A 15,674-nucleotide genomic window follows, 5' to 3' on the forward strand; every position below is an offset into this window, starting at 1 on the left:
CGAGATCCAGTGTACTGGCTTCTAGGTTACTTGAGCACTTGATAAAAAAGGATAGCCCCACCTGACAGGTGCCCCAACAGGCCTGATCGTAATGCAAGTGTAAAAATCTCATAGAAGCCTGGCAGAATTGTAGTGGCAGGAACCCAGTTCCCCTGGAGGCAGAGGATATTGCTTGTTTCCAGGTAGGTCATTGCTTCCATGCTTAGTCTGATACTTTTGAGGCCAGACACATTCCAAGAAACTACTGACAAAGGAGTGCTTGATCTTGGAATTAAATGACCATTACATCTCGCTGGGCTCAGAACTATATCCCAGTCTTTTAGTTGTGGCAGTCACCTGCGCCCCGAGCATCCTGTTTGCATCTCTTAGGGTGTCAGAGAGTAACTCTCTCTGATTATATGGGCATACAGTTGTTTTCTTCTAGGTGTGCCCTTGAGCACTCTTATGGCTGTTTGTCTTGAGTATGGATTTAAAAGTACATACGGATAATTTACTGTTGAGGGTATAAGAAGATCAGTGGCCCATTCTGCAAAGATGGTTCTTTCGTTTCACCCTGCACACCTTTGGGCCTCTTTCTACCATAATGACATGGTTACTTCCCCGTTTGAGTTTAAAAGCAGCGGGTCAAATCTCACCCAATCGAGGGCCTCTGATGTTATGCTTTAATGCAGAGATACGGCAAAACAGTCTCAGCAGGTTTCCTCTGTTGAGAGTATCCATGGAGCCTTTTGGAATGTATCAGGGGATGAAAAGCAGTTCTGATTGAGCTTGCCTGTCCTCCTTTCTTACGGACTGGATACCGGATTAATGCTCAACAGGGTGAGTGATATAGAGCCCTTTGCAAGTCAGCTCAAAGCTAAATTGCTATTAAGAGTGGGACCTTTGTGCTCAAGCCCCTGTGGATGAATTTATAGAGCACCCCTGCAGATGGTATCCAATTGTAGACTATAGTTCTCTGTGGGTGATCTCTTGCTACCCAGCCGCAATAGTTCAACAGCATTCCTGCCTTTCGGAAGACACCTGGATGTACCCCCTAGGTTTTAGACTAAAGGCGTTTCTGAGCGTTTCCAATCAAATGGTGTACCTTCATCTGTGACTTCTCTTTGTATACCTATGGGCCCTGTAAAGTTGGGTATTTCTCTTCCCTGTGTTGTGTGGAGGACCCCTTGTTCGGCTACTGCATCCCCCGAGAGATCCGTATGTGCGATCACGTGTGAGGCCATCTGACCGGCAAGCTCCGGGGTTCCCCTTTTCAGGTACTTCTTCTTGTCTTCCCTTTGCAATGGTGGGGTTGCATTGGGGGGTGTCGCAGGTGGTTGGGGACTGGGACTTAAGCTTAGTCACTTGGGCAAAGATTGGATAGAGTCGATGGAGCAACGATTGGAAAGAGTTTGACTGGGTTAATTTCCACCTGTGCATTGGTAACGTTAGGAGGTTTAGGCATCATCAAGTTTGTTTGTAGTAAGCGTTGTCTCTTTGATTGTTGTTTTAGTCTTTTTTGGCCCTTCTTGATAGACTGGATGTTGAAAGAGTATCAGGGGCTATCATAATACTAAGTCCTCATGAGGCCCTCCTGTGTCTGCCGGCTCTTTAGATGACTGAGTCCTTCTCCTGTTGGTCTCCCCCTGATATTCTGTGGAGTTTGAAGCTGCCGGCCTGCAACTTGCATGATCCGGAGCATCAGGTAGTTGCGTCCTGGGTTTTGAGGCAATGACTCCTGTACCAAAGCCAGGGCTGCTTGGACTACAGACCTTCCCATGTTAGAATTCTGTTCTTGTTGTATTCACCTTAATTGTGTCCTCTAATGTTCCTAGTGTCTCAGGTAGAGAACTTAGCTTATCAATGATTGGGTAGCATTTGCAGGGTCTGGGTTTCTCGAGTGCTTTTAAATGGGACTCCAAGTGGATCAATTTAATCCCAAATTCTGCCAGATGTGTTGCCAATGACTGTATCAGGTCTAATTGTAATTCCATTTTATTTGATTGCCGGAGAAAGGCCCTGGCCATGGCATCCTGCAAGGATCTTACAGCCACCGCCGATTGTATACTGGATGTGGACAGTGTGTATGAGGCAGGCCCAAGGTCCTTTTTCTGCTGATCCCCGCCCTATGAATGGGGTTTGCTCAAGTGTTTCATTTATCTGTGCCTCTTTATTGGAGAGAGAGCGATCCAACAGGTTCCCCAGTTCCAGGTCAGTGAGGTTCTCCGTTCTGGGCAGTATGACAATGTTATTTGTGATTGATGGCATTTGACTTGTTTGATGTTTTGGTTTCCTCTGTTCTCAGCCAGATTCCACTGAAGAGAGGTGACCTCCTTACTTCCAGTACTATTACCTCACACAGCCTACACCATCTTACAACAAATTCTATTCATTGATGCACACAGACCCTCAGTTTCAGAAACACCAGCACTATAAAGAGGGCCCAAATTCTTACATATTGGGGGGAGTTACAAGACATGACAAAATAGCTGATGGGCTTGTCAGTTTTAGAGTTCACTCTAGAGCTTGATAAACAGACACTGTGATCCCATTTTGGTTTGGTTCTGTTTTTGTTGGATCTGTAATGATAGGTATTGTCATAGAGGGCAGGGGGCTATGGGCTGTCTGATCCCCATTGATGCAGCCGTACCAGTTAGTAGGAGCATTCTTTGGCGTGTGAGATTGTAAAAAATGTCTCTGCTACTGGACCGCCTGCTCTTAAGCTAGGGCATGATTGCAACCAATAGATTTTTGATTCTCCCTAGTCAGTGCTTTATTGCCTGAAATTTGAGTAACATTGTAAGGGCTGCTGGCTAGGCTGCTGGCTGGACTGATTGTAAGTCAGAGCCGTTTGGGCCGTTATAAGGTACTTCATCCGGAGTGACATTTTGAGCTGCATTCTGGGGCCACTTCTGTTGCTTTATGGAGGAATTGGCTGATTGTGTACTTTTAGGATGGCGGCTCCTGTAGCGGAGGGGAGTGGGGCATTGGAGCTCCAACTCAATTCCACCTGGCCTAGGGCATCAGTGCCAGGAGATGTGAGAGGAACAAAGAACAAGGACAGCTGCGTCAGGTCATCTACCAGTCCCCTTTTACGAGTTGGCTGGTTCTATCTCGGCATATTCAACATGGTTAGGCCTTGTCCAGGTTTAACACAAGTTCTGGATCTCTACCAAACAGCTGCCGGTAGCAGTGTTGTCTTGAGTTGACTTAATTACTCTAGCTGTACCGCCACACCTTCTGGGGGCTATACGGCAGTGGAGGGGCACGAGCAAAGAGCAGGACTTTGCTGGATCCGCTTTCCAGGCAGTTAAGTGGGATGCACTGCTGCAGCTCGTGCTGCGGGGGGAGCTTGCCCAGTCCGCAAGCCACACTCGCCCTAGGCAGGCTGCTTCAGCGGACCTTGGGGCTCAACCACAACTGTGGAGCCTGACCCACTCTACCCGCTCTGCTCCTTTTCTTTCCTGCTCAACCCTGCCACCAGCTCACTTCTGAATATAGTCTAGAATTGTTATTGTTTGGGCTGGGTGCCCCAGTGCCAGCTTAATTACTTATTTCCTTTAGTGATGAATTGTACTGATTTAATCTGGTTCATGTCCTGTCATGTCTTATCCAACCTCCTGGCACTCAAGTGGAGTACTGTGGGAGCACTATAAGTGCTATAAGTACTATAAGCAAGAGGTGGGGTTTCACTGATAAATACCTCTCCTGGCTCCGTGTTCACTGTGCATACAGTGCACGGGAGGGCCGCGGGCGGGTACGGTTGGTGCAGAAGAAACGGTGGGAATGATGAAGAGCTGGTCGGTCTTAACCTGCTAGCTGCCGTATTTCACTGTATCTCACCTCTTTTTCCCAGGGGCCCGCCATGGACGCCGCGTGAGTTGTGAGTGGCAACAAACAGTTGCTGTGGCAGCACCCACAGCCCTCTGATTTTCCACAGCTTGGCTCGGCTGCTCGCTCCTCCTCCTGGCGTCAGGAATAGATTAAGAGAACAGTAGAGTTCCTATAGTTGTGTTAACGTGTCTGACCTTATTTGGGTTCTTATCTTTCATTTATAAGGGGACGCATTAGAGGTTCGATGGACCTTTTGACTGTGCTTAGAATATATCCCACTACAAGTTACAGCTTCAATACAAACCATCAAACAATATCGATCAGCAACATTAATAATCTGTAGAGACAGTAATCTCACGCACCATGACCCTTTTGGCCTTGAATAACCACACCTCTATGTAAAAGTTAGAAAGTTTATTTCCCTATATTAACAATGGTAATATCACATAACTTAGGCCCTGATTTATACTTTTTTTGCGCTGCATTACCGTCATATACTGACGCAAAAGCGGCGCAAACTTACAAAGTATTTTGAACGTTTCCGCCGCTTTGGCATCAATAAGTGACGGTAATGCGGTGTAAAAAAAAGCCTAAATCAGGGCCTTAGTCTCAAAATCAAATGGTAGACATACAAAAACAACACTGGCTGACCAAACCTTCTATAGAATCTTAATTAAACTAAAGCATGAATTGCTAGGCACTCTAGAGTTACAGTACAGACCAATAGCAAGAACAACTGTGCAATAGAAATAGCATACATCTAGATTCAGCAACTGAATAACATCAATCATTTTATTATAGCAACTTATTAGCATTTTAGGATTTCCTGTACTAATCTTCTGATTAGAATAGCATGTTTGGACTTCATGCAAAACAATTTAGTCAACATAAATTTGGAAAACATCTAACTATGGCTCTATCAAAATAGCTGCTGGTACCTAGAAACAAAAGACTAATTACAACAAGAACAATAGAATTTTGTTAAACCTCTTCTCAGTATGGATCAGCAAGCTGCGATTATCTTCGTCAGTTGGACATCTGTTCGGTCAGCATCAGCATCGGGCCATGAAAGGGAATGGTTCAGAACCAGGGACTCTAAGCTATCTGAGCCATATAGAAAGCAATGTCTAAAGGATCAGCATTCAGCATCAGAAGTCTAAGCAACAAAGTTGCTCTAAGTAAGAGAATCAAAAGGCGAGTACACCTAGTCGGTGGAAATGGAAATGAGAATGAGCGCTTCTCTCTCTGTGCAGTTGGGCTGAGTTAAAATCGTCTAAAACACTTCCCCTGTCGCCACTGGTCAAAGAATCGTACGTTTACTTTTAGTCCAAAGAAGGTAGAACTTAAAGTCAAATATATATCTAAACTGTCTTTCACATGGGGATGATAGCCTCCTCATCTCCTGTTCCTATTGTCTGGCTTGTTGTATCACTCCGCTCTCCAGTCAGTACATCCATTGTTAGCTCCTGGGAACATTGCTTTCTCACACACTAAACTATACAAAGTATCCGTAACCTTACTCCATATTCTAGCAAGAATTTCTCTGGGAAAAGAAAAACATCTGCTAGAGTTTGGTCAACTCAGTCAAAAAGAACAATTCACGTATTAATTTCTTCAAGCAAATATTTCTCACAGCGTTATCTTAACAGTGCAGTTTAACATGAGGCTGTGCATCCAGCCCAAGAGTTCGCTAACTTAAGGCCTACAATTAGTAAAGCAAATACATAATACAAAATCATCAATATAACACACTACTACATTAATTTAAACATAAGCACATCACTTCATTTTAATAAGCAATTAATAAGGACACTTCGTGATTACTGATGGCCACTCAAGTGGGCACATTTTCCAAGTCGCACATTACTTTCTATATGAAGTCAATTCTATGCAGTTTCATAATTCAAATACATGAATATTTATTATTAAAAATTCAGCGTTCACAGCTGTAACTCACTGAACACGCATATTAAATTGGGAGCAAGGCTAACGAACATTAAAAACATGAAGCCATGTGATGCTTAAGGACGTCCTTCTGTTGCTTAAAATTCACCACTGTATTGAAACCTCACAAACACAATAAACACTTTTCCATTCTATACCGCATGATTGCAATATAGTGTGCTGTGTGGCACTAAACAATTCAAGAGAGTACAGAACTAGTCACTGAGAGCTCAGAAGAACTTCTGTTGAACAACAAATGCGTTTCAAGGGTCTGTGCACTCCGTAAAACGCATTCAGGCCCAGCAGCCCAGCTTTCCTAAGGAAGATGGCTCCAAACACATGTCTGAATTTAATCTGAGATGAGACAACGCCAAATCTCGGTATTCTATGTTGTCCCTTGCCGTGAGTGAGTGGGTGCCCCAGTGCTCGGTATAATTCATGCAATCAAGTCACAGAGTTTCACTTGGTGTGTCTTCTACTACTATGCGTTAGTTATAAGTCAGAGAGGGCATGAAGGCTAACCTGTTAATATCTTAACCTCCGGTGGGTTTTTCCAGCATATCTGCTTGCATACCATGCTTCTTGCTTGCAGTCACGTAAAGCCCACTGAAGATAACTACTGTGTCCTAGTGATTTAGCCTATGTCTATTTCTGCTTTTTGTTACACAAATTTATGATGAAACTAAACACAGCAGCATGTGGCACAGACGTAAAACTGTAAGGGCTCTATGTGCTCAACTCTGACACTGATACTCTGATACTGAGGGATTTTCCCTAATTGGAAATCTTCCAGAAAAAATTACTTCCATTTATTTCCAGACAAATTGAAAAAAACTCCTCTTCAATTAATCTTATCTCAACCAGAAACCACTGAAGAGAGGTGGCCTCCTTTCTTCCAGCACTATTACCTCACACAGCCTACACCATCTTATGACAACTTCCATTCATTGACGCACACAGACCCTCAGTTTCAGAAACATCAACACTAGAAAGAGGGCCCAAATTATTACATATTGGGGGAGTTACAACACATGACAAAATATAAATAAATAGAGCAAATGCTGCACATCTGCTCATTATAGTTTTTACATACTCTCATAATTGGTAGAACACTATTCCTCATTATGAACACCCAGTCAATTATTTTTCAGAAGCCTTGTGATTTTGGTGAAAGGATGCCACAGGCCTGCACCCTATTCTGAAAGTGTTCAGGCTCCAGTGCAGTTCACCATCTGCCAATTTTATGAGCAGATCAAGATCTTGGCCATGGTCCAATAAAGAAATATTGAAGGGGAGGGTCAAGGTTGTGACATCTACAAATGATTGTTGTTAGAGAGGAATACAAAAGAGTATGTTATTTTGGTTAATCACATAACTTTCAAAGTGTGGCTACTTCAAAGCATGGTTTTGGAAGGTGTAGGATACGAATTACAGAACTGTGAAAGTGTATGTAAAGGACACGTCTCAATATCATATTCCTTCACTACCCTTGCCCCAGTTAAGGAGAAAGCAATGCAAATTACTTCATAATTTGGTGTAGGCCAATTTAAATATGACCAATTAGAAAAATATTAGTGGTGCAAAATGAAAAGGGGCTACTCTACAAAACAATGAGCTGGAACTGTAATTAGCTGGAAGTCGTCATATAGCTCAGTCTAACCGTTTTGAAGTTTTGCCAAAAATTCAAATCACCAAACATATGAAAAAAAATGGATCAAACAGAACCTGAAAATAGTGGACAGATGTGAACCATGCAAGTGGATGTGTTGCATCACAACGTGTTTCACATCTGCCTGTGTCGTACATCATAATGCTGTCACAGGCCATCCTGAATTTAGAGCAGCTGCAACTATAATGGTGAAGCATTAGTGAGTTCAACAAAGCACTCATTCAAGAATAGAGAGCTAGCTACCACTGTTGATGTTGAAGAAACATCAATACCACATTGAAAAAGTGTTCCGAACCTAAATAAGTCTGGTGCCAAAGTTTTTGAAAGATGAAGAAATGTCAGTTGTGTTAGATGCACCGAAACCTTTGAAATGACAGTCTTCAAAGTGCTTATGACGCACAGGTTGAAGAATGACTAAGATTTTTATAGCTGTAAGCGCAATTCCTGGAGTGAAACTTTGCAGAGGATCTGAGAATAATACCTAATTTGGGTAAGAAATCCAATATGTTTACGAATCTATCATATTCAGCTTTACCTTATTCAGTGTACGACCCATCCAGATTTTTAATTGTATCAAAGGCAATGGAAATAGTTGAACCAGCACCTTGGACAGGAGCTGAAACACTTATTGCATAGGCTATTCAGATTTGAAGGCCATGTAACCAATCATTTAAACAAAATAGAATTGAACTACTCACTACAACATGAGATCATGAGAAATTGAGTGAACATTTAAACCCTCTTTTGTCAAATTCACTTTGGAATTAAGAGTAATTTGCTGCACGTCAAAGTATGACCCTTTGGACTTTCACCATCATAAGTGCAAATTAAACAGATTTATCTTCAGATAAACTAGATACTGATAAAGTAAATCCATGATAGTGCGTGGAGGTTTCAATCACAAGTCTCTCATAGTGTCTTAAGGATTCTACCTTGCAAAGTCCTGTGCATTTTATACAAACACTGGGAAGGAAATCAAGCTGTGTATCAGCCAGAACCATTGTTAATATTTACCCCGCATTCAAATCAAAGTCGAATTGCTGTATAGAAAACATAGAAACATCCGTGCATGCCATGGAACATGGACTGATTGCCATTAAGAGTGTTTAGTGCAAATGAAGAGGGATCATGCATTCAATTTCAAGTTATCGCGTAGATTTTAAAGAATCATAAAGCCTAACTCTTCTTTGTGATTGCAAATTTACGCAGTTGTTTCACTCTAAGTGCCAGATGCCCTCTTTCACATCATCAAAAATAGCATATAATATTGCCTGAGAATCTGCGTCTCATTGTCAGTAACAGAAAATGAGTGATATAAAGAGTGTCAATTGATTTCTCTGCCACACTCCAACATCTGACTCTGTGATTGTCCCAATTTCGCTTTGTTGAGTGTGAAAAAGTGTAGACTGCTTGAATGCTGGCTAGAGTCAGTGCATCACTAGTGCCCACTTATGGGCTGAAAGTAAAGAGCTAACAGAGTTAAGGTTCTTTAACAAGGGGCAGTCATAACGCATTGTGAGGTCTGGTGTGGCGAGATTGGGTCTGCAAATGACTGAAACCAAAAATTTGGACGTGATTCTGAAAATGGAGGAAACAAATGACATCCCTTGTTAGCAAATCACTTGTAGCTTCAAGAAGGTGCACCGTGATGGCTGAATGAAAGTGTGCTTTACTTTTCTATCCAGTCATAACCCTGATTGACACAATTAGGATATGCCAGCTGCTGGTCCATCTTCATTTGAGCAGATGTAGGCTCTGCAGTATTGTCCGAAGGCATTAGCAAAGTGCAGCAGTCTTCTGAGCACATGGCATTGATGGTGAATGGGTTCCAGGTCGCAGCGGGCCTCATTCCTCCTGGACTGAGTGAGTCATCAGTTTAGTGAGTTGTTCCTCCATGGGTTGAGGCAACAATCTAGTCCTCTTCTGATTATAGTTACTCGCCCTTCAGCTGAGTTGCTTGAAAATGCTTTAGTGCAGGTCCAGGAGAAGGCCAGGAGTACATCTGACCAGACATACTCCTGGTCAGCACCTCTGCAGCTGCAAAGTCACTCAGGCATGCAGTGGCAAGTGCCTCATTTCAGTCACTTTGCTTCTAGCTCTGTAGTCAACAGAGCACACGTTTGGCAGGTGCCAGGGCTGTGGCCTACACAGGCCTCTTCTTCAGCTGCCCAGTACACTTGGGCACACTTTGGACTAATGCCATGCCTGCAACAGCAACATATATTCAGCTACACTTGATGAGTGCCATGATTTAGCAATAGTTTTCTCTTCAGGGTTGCAGACCACTCAGGCACACTTTGATGCAAGTGTTATTGCTGCAACAGCAATGTCGGCAGGGCGACCATCTTGGACACACTTTGGCAGTGCCATGAATCCTCAGCTTTACATGTTAGAGACTGGCTCTGAACTTAGACAATGCTAGGCATGCTTCAGTGTGTCTCTGTCGACAAACCTAAAGTTCTAGTGTTCACTACTGTTGTCCACTCAAGTAAGCCACTCCAGCAGGGTTCACTCGCTCCATCACACGTGTTCCTGACAGGAGTCTCAAGGCATTCCAAGGCAAGGAACACCTCTTCCTTCAGGTCAGACTCCAGGTTATGTCCCCTCACATGAGGGGTGGCTGGCAGTCAGGCAAATACCAGCCCTTGTTGTGCAGTAGCCCACTGGGTACTCTGTGGACCAACCTCCTTTGCAGAAGAGACTTAGAGCTTTCATTTTTCTGCAGGCACAGCGAATAGTGAATGTATATTCTCTGTCTGCACTTTCAGAACCATGTTGGGTCAGTTTTTCATGTATTGCTCATTAGAGCAGAGCTGTCACCAGCTTTGGAGTGGTCACAACAACGGCACAAAAGGGTGTGAGCATTTTGCACCTGGCTATCACAGCCACACCTGCCAGTAATCAGAGAGAGAAACTAAATGTTCTTCCCTTTCTTCAGGGATCCTTCACACTCTCCACTGCTAGAATCCACCAGGTGGCAGTATTTAGGGAGATTAACCAACAGCTCTCTACAACAAAAGGACCACGTTGCATTTCTAAGGAGACTTGTCTCCAGCAATACATTCTCTTTGCCTAGGAATGTAATCTCACCTTCATCTTCACATGAACAGGTCTGTGACTTCCAAAATGGAACCCACAGGTCTTCCTTCACTCTGGTTCACTCACGTATTCACAATATGTGTAATTTACAGACTATACACATATTCACATGCACTCAGGCTATCAGTGCTGGGTTTGTTTATTGCAGTGGAAATTTACACCAGTGTGTCAGTCGTCTAACACTCCACTGTATTAGATATCAAAATTGGCTACTCTAATCTATGCAACCTAGAAGACCTCAATGCCTATTTTACCAGATCTGAATTCCACCTCACTGCAGGGATTCTTGATAACCCTAAATTGCTCAACGTACCACATGGACAAACTATGATACAGGCTGTACTTTTGATGCCATATTCAAGTCAGAGGAACTTATCTCAGTGAAAGGAGCACCGCCCATCATACCGTTTTCTTCAAATTAACAGTCTCAATGATGCCACCTCTACCAAAAACACCTGATGACACAAGGACAACTTTCCCTTTCTTTGTCTGTTACAACAGCTTTGAGGTGTCCATAACTTTTCAAAGGTTTGGAACCACAATTTCAGCCCCAAACCATTGATACAAATCATGGATATTTGCTATTTAGTAGCAACATCTCTTTCACACCTTCTCCTATTTGCAATTCTTATTGATTTGCAAAATACCCTTTGTGTTGGAAAGGCTGTTCTGGCTCAATAAAGGGGTTTAATACATACTTAAATACCATTCTGTGGTCGAAAACCCTATGATTCTCTTAATTTCAGGGTTTATAAATGTAAAATGGCTTAATTTGTCAGGTGCATCGTTCCCTAGGGAGATAGCTAACTCAACCCATTTGCATTCAAATGGGTTAAAAGCAAAGCAGAACCTTTAAAAGTCACAACAAAGAACTCTTCTACTTAAAAGGGAAGAGAATATATAGCTACAGTAAGAAAAAATAGTAATTTTTCAAAAATCCTACTAAGGAACAAGAATTTTCAGATACTTTTTACTAGAGACCCTGAACCTGAGGCTTTACAGAAGCTAAAAGGTTCTGGTTGAAGTAAGTTACCTTGATAAACACTGAGGGCCTGATTTATAGTTGGCAGAGAGGGTGACTCCGTCACAAACGTGACAGATATCCCGAACGCAATATTACAATTTCATTATAGCCTGTGGAACTTGTAATACTGCGTACGGGATATCCACCGCCTTAGTGATGGAGTAATCCCTCCGCCAAACTGTAAATCAGGGCCTGAGTCTCTTCAGTGATATTGCAATCATTCAAATTGTTTTCTTTCAGGATTTCTCAGGTCAGGTCTCCGATGGATGGCGTGTCTACTTGAAGCAAATGTTCTTAAGGGTGTCTCAACAAAAAACACAGTCCCCACAGGACTACATCACCTTACTTCACTAAATGTAGTCCGCTTAAGGTGTCCAGCACACCCAAGTATCTGAACATCAAGGCCACCCTGTGCACTCCCACTTCTTTTCTTCAATCTTTTAAGGAGTTGAGATGATACCTATTTTCTCAATATGCTAAGTTACAACGTTCACATGCCTCTTTATGGACTTTGTAGAATGCACCAGCACTCCTGGGGTGTTGTCCATGCCTTGTACAGCTTTTGTAAGTCAATGAAGGGATATTATCATCGACATATGTAGCATTGATTTTTATTGGAAATGAATGGCCCTTTGGGACACGTTGCCTGTCACAACGAACAGGTATTTTCATTTAGTGTCTGGTGAAGGCGCCCACTTTGCATTCCACTGCTTTTGCCCGAGCATAAAAGCTCCATTTGAGTTAACAACTTACTGTTACTAAAGTATATGTAAAACCAGTGCTTGTATCTAATGGTGAGGATGCCTTTCTCCCTTGTCTATTCTCCTTTCAGGACCTCATTCAGTTTCTATATCCGATCTCTACACATGCCATAATGTGTGTCTCTCGCTTTCTTTGTTTGATCCACAGATCACAAGTGATCACTGATAGTGCTTATTTAAGACCCGTTTCTGCTATAGTTTTGTGCACAGAGGTGCCTTAAAGCTGGAACAGTGGCAGTTTAGTACATTAGACAGTGGTAAATGTGTGTTGTCCCTGGAACTCTAAAAGAATGTGATGCTTTTGCTGGAAATGTAGCAGTATTTTTTGAAAATGCTCAAGTAATTGCACAGCATAACAGAAAACAACACAGTAACAAAACACAAAGCAAAATAACACAACAAAATCATAGTGACAAAACAAACACAACGCAAATACAACCACACAATAACACAGCAATAACGCAGCACAAAACACAATAGTAAAAAAAATCACATCACCACCACCACAAAACTCAGCACAACAAATATGCACAAGTATCTTCGTCGCACACTCCCACCCCTACACATCTGCTCTCAAAATATGGTGGTAAAAGGCGTTTGCACCACGCACTGCCTCAGTTAACATTCAGGAAATCCAGTAGCATCATTCTATTATCTGACCGTCATGTCCTCCATTACATTTCTTCTCTTTCTTCTCTGCAGCTGAGGAAAAAGTATGGCGATGTCTTCAGTATGCAGTTCTGCTGGCAAAACGTGGTGATCATTAATGGGCTGGAGGCAGTGAAGGACGGGCTCATTACCAAATCCGACGACACTTCCGACCGTCAGCATAATTTATTCAACAAGAAGTTTGGCTTCAAGGAGGACAGTGCAGGTGCGTGTCCGCACTCCACAGCTGTAGGAAATTGTGAAATTGACTAACGTCTTCAGTAGTAATTGTGCCATTAACATAACTACCATCATTTATCACATCGCTAAGCTTGGTGGGATCGATCAAAAAAAACAAAATTACATTTTTATGTTTGTTTTCTGTAGCAAATACCCGGTATTACCAGGGTAAAATCACTTTTGAAAAACAAACAAGTTGGTCTAAGGAATTACTTATGCAAACATTTTCGTGTAAGAAAAACAACCATAGGCATGGAGTATATGCTCCAGAGTTGAATTGAGCTGGAGTTGTGTGCAATGTGATAAACCTACACATTTGTAGATCTATTCATAAGTTTCTTTCTTAATCATTTACAACACAGAAAAGGTCAGAAATTTGCATAAACCCAGGGTGTGAAGTAGGGAAATCCAGAAGAAAATTTACCTTGAAGGAAAAAATGTTACTTGCCACAGCATGCCAAGTCCATATATGAAGCCTAGACCACATACGATTGTCACTGGAAGTAATGTTCATTTCGCTCAGCTTCTTAAAGGAGATTAGGATTTAAGGGCCAGATGTACCAAAGGGTTTTACCCATTCTGTGTCTATGGGAAAATGTGTTTGTACATATGGCCCTAAGTCCTTAGTGCATGCATTCCATTATTAGTTTTAGCAATTGCTAGTGTTCATCTTGCTGTGTGACCTTCACCATGATGAATCCAAAATGAAGGTGCCTTAGCAAAATCACCAAAAACTGTCAGTGTCAGCATTACACGCCAAACTCTGTTATAACATGACCGACTGGAGCACCCGTCTATTCCAGAATCAAAGCCCAGTTCAATCTCAAGACACTTGACTTGGATAATAGGATTGAATTTGTAACACTAAGCACATTTTTACAAGTAACTGGCTTATCTGCTCCGATGCGCGTTCCCTTGCGTCACCCTGCGCCCCCTGGCAACACCATTGTAGTGCTGTATTTACAATACAGCGCACCATGGCCCACGTTAGGACAATAGCATCAACATTTTTTACACTATTGTGGTGCTTTGCTGACTAGTCCAGCAAAGCACAGGGAGGCCCATAGGATAATGCACCAGCATCACTTTCACATGTTGTCCTGAGCAGGTGTTAAAAAATTATACTAGAATGGCACAGTGAAATCTTATAAATTTCACTGCACCATTCATTTGGGCCTCCCTTTGGAAAACGCCCCCCCCAACTCGCATACATTATACCTGGCGCAGGTATAATGTGGTGCAAGGAGTTACAAAGTGGCGCCCCCTTGTAAATATGATGCAGGGTGGGAGACTGTTTAGTGTCGCCTTAGCATAAAAAAATGAGACTAACTAAGGCGGCGCTAGGGGCTTGTAAATCTGCCCCTAAATACTTCCTACTCAGTCACATTGTAGCAACATAGATAGTGTGTCCTTCTGGAGCCACCAAACAGGCATATTGTGTTTTGATTGGAGAATGATCATTACATTACATGCTATGAATAACCAAGGACCGAATCTCACAAGAGCCATATTTGCAATTAAAATTGAACACGTCTCACATAGTTATTGTGATAAGAAAGGATTTTGCTTCACGTCGTGGAGACCTGGCCAACTTTTCACCCAGCAAAGTACCTAAATAATACTATTAAAGCACTCATTAGAGCTTTGCACCATTTAGCCAACATTTACCACTGAAGTGGTTCTTACCAACAGCCACTATCCTGGTGCTGGAGTGAGGGATCCTAGGATTGTTGTCAAAACAGTGCCCTATAAGTACCCCACAGGCCAAGATTTGTATGGCTTAATAACACGGTGTCACCTGTGGCATATAGGGCTGAAAACCAACACAACTGGTAACTTAAAGGGTTAGTATTTTCAAGTCCAAAACACCCATCCCATCAGCTATATATGAATTGGATAACAACAGTGCAAGCACACACCCTTGATTACACCATAGAATATATTAGACCACATTTTGCCTCTTCACAGTGGTACAATGACAAATAATTGCCAATGCAGTCAAAATGCAGATCATCAGTACATTAATCAATATGGAGCAAACTTCATGGAATGTAGTTTGAGCTCTTTGTAGCATCCTTTGTAACATTAGTCCATTTGTGACTCTGTTGATAAAGTAATTAAACCATTGTTTTGCAATCACCAACAGCAGATAACAACCACAAAATTATTTCCTCCTCTCCATCATACTCTTTAGGGGTATTAGTCTACCACTAGAGAGCGCTTCTATTGCAGTGAATGCTGTGCACTGTACTCAAGAGCAGCAGCTCTCAGCAGCAATTGTCGAGGTACAGTGCAGTAATAATCTGGAAAAGATTTCCCTACCTAAAAGCACCACAGTCCGTGTGATAAACAAGTGGTTACTTCTTACTTGAATGTGATCTGTTATAATGGAAATGCACTGTTATTTGGCAGGTGTTATTTTTCAAGAAACAAATACAAATTCAAAAACAAATACAAAACGAATTATTTTATTAAA

The 15,674-nt window shown here is 42.3% G+C and overlaps 1 protein-coding gene across 2 annotated transcripts in view; it reads left to right on the forward strand.

The window, feature by feature from the left end:
• LOC138292690 (cytochrome P450 2D15-like) overlaps positions 1 to 15,674 on the forward strand; it is a 389,602-nt gene that overhangs the window by 69,843 nt on the left and 304,085 nt on the right. For both annotated transcript variants that reach the window (XM_069231411.1, XM_069231412.1), the window contains exon 2: positions 13,013 to 13,184. In XM_069231411.1, coding sequence (XP_069087512.1) covers positions 13,013 to 13,184 — 172 coding nt within the window. The remainder of the gene's footprint in view (positions 1 to 13,012; positions 13,185 to 15,674) is intronic.

Source organism: Pleurodeles waltl, chromosome 4_2, assembly GCF_031143425.1.
Source record: "Pleurodeles waltl isolate 20211129_DDA chromosome 4_2, aPleWal1.hap1.20221129, whole genome shotgun sequence".
NCBI classification, from domain to species: domain Eukaryota; kingdom Metazoa; phylum Chordata; class Amphibia; order Caudata; family Salamandridae; genus Pleurodeles; species Pleurodeles waltl.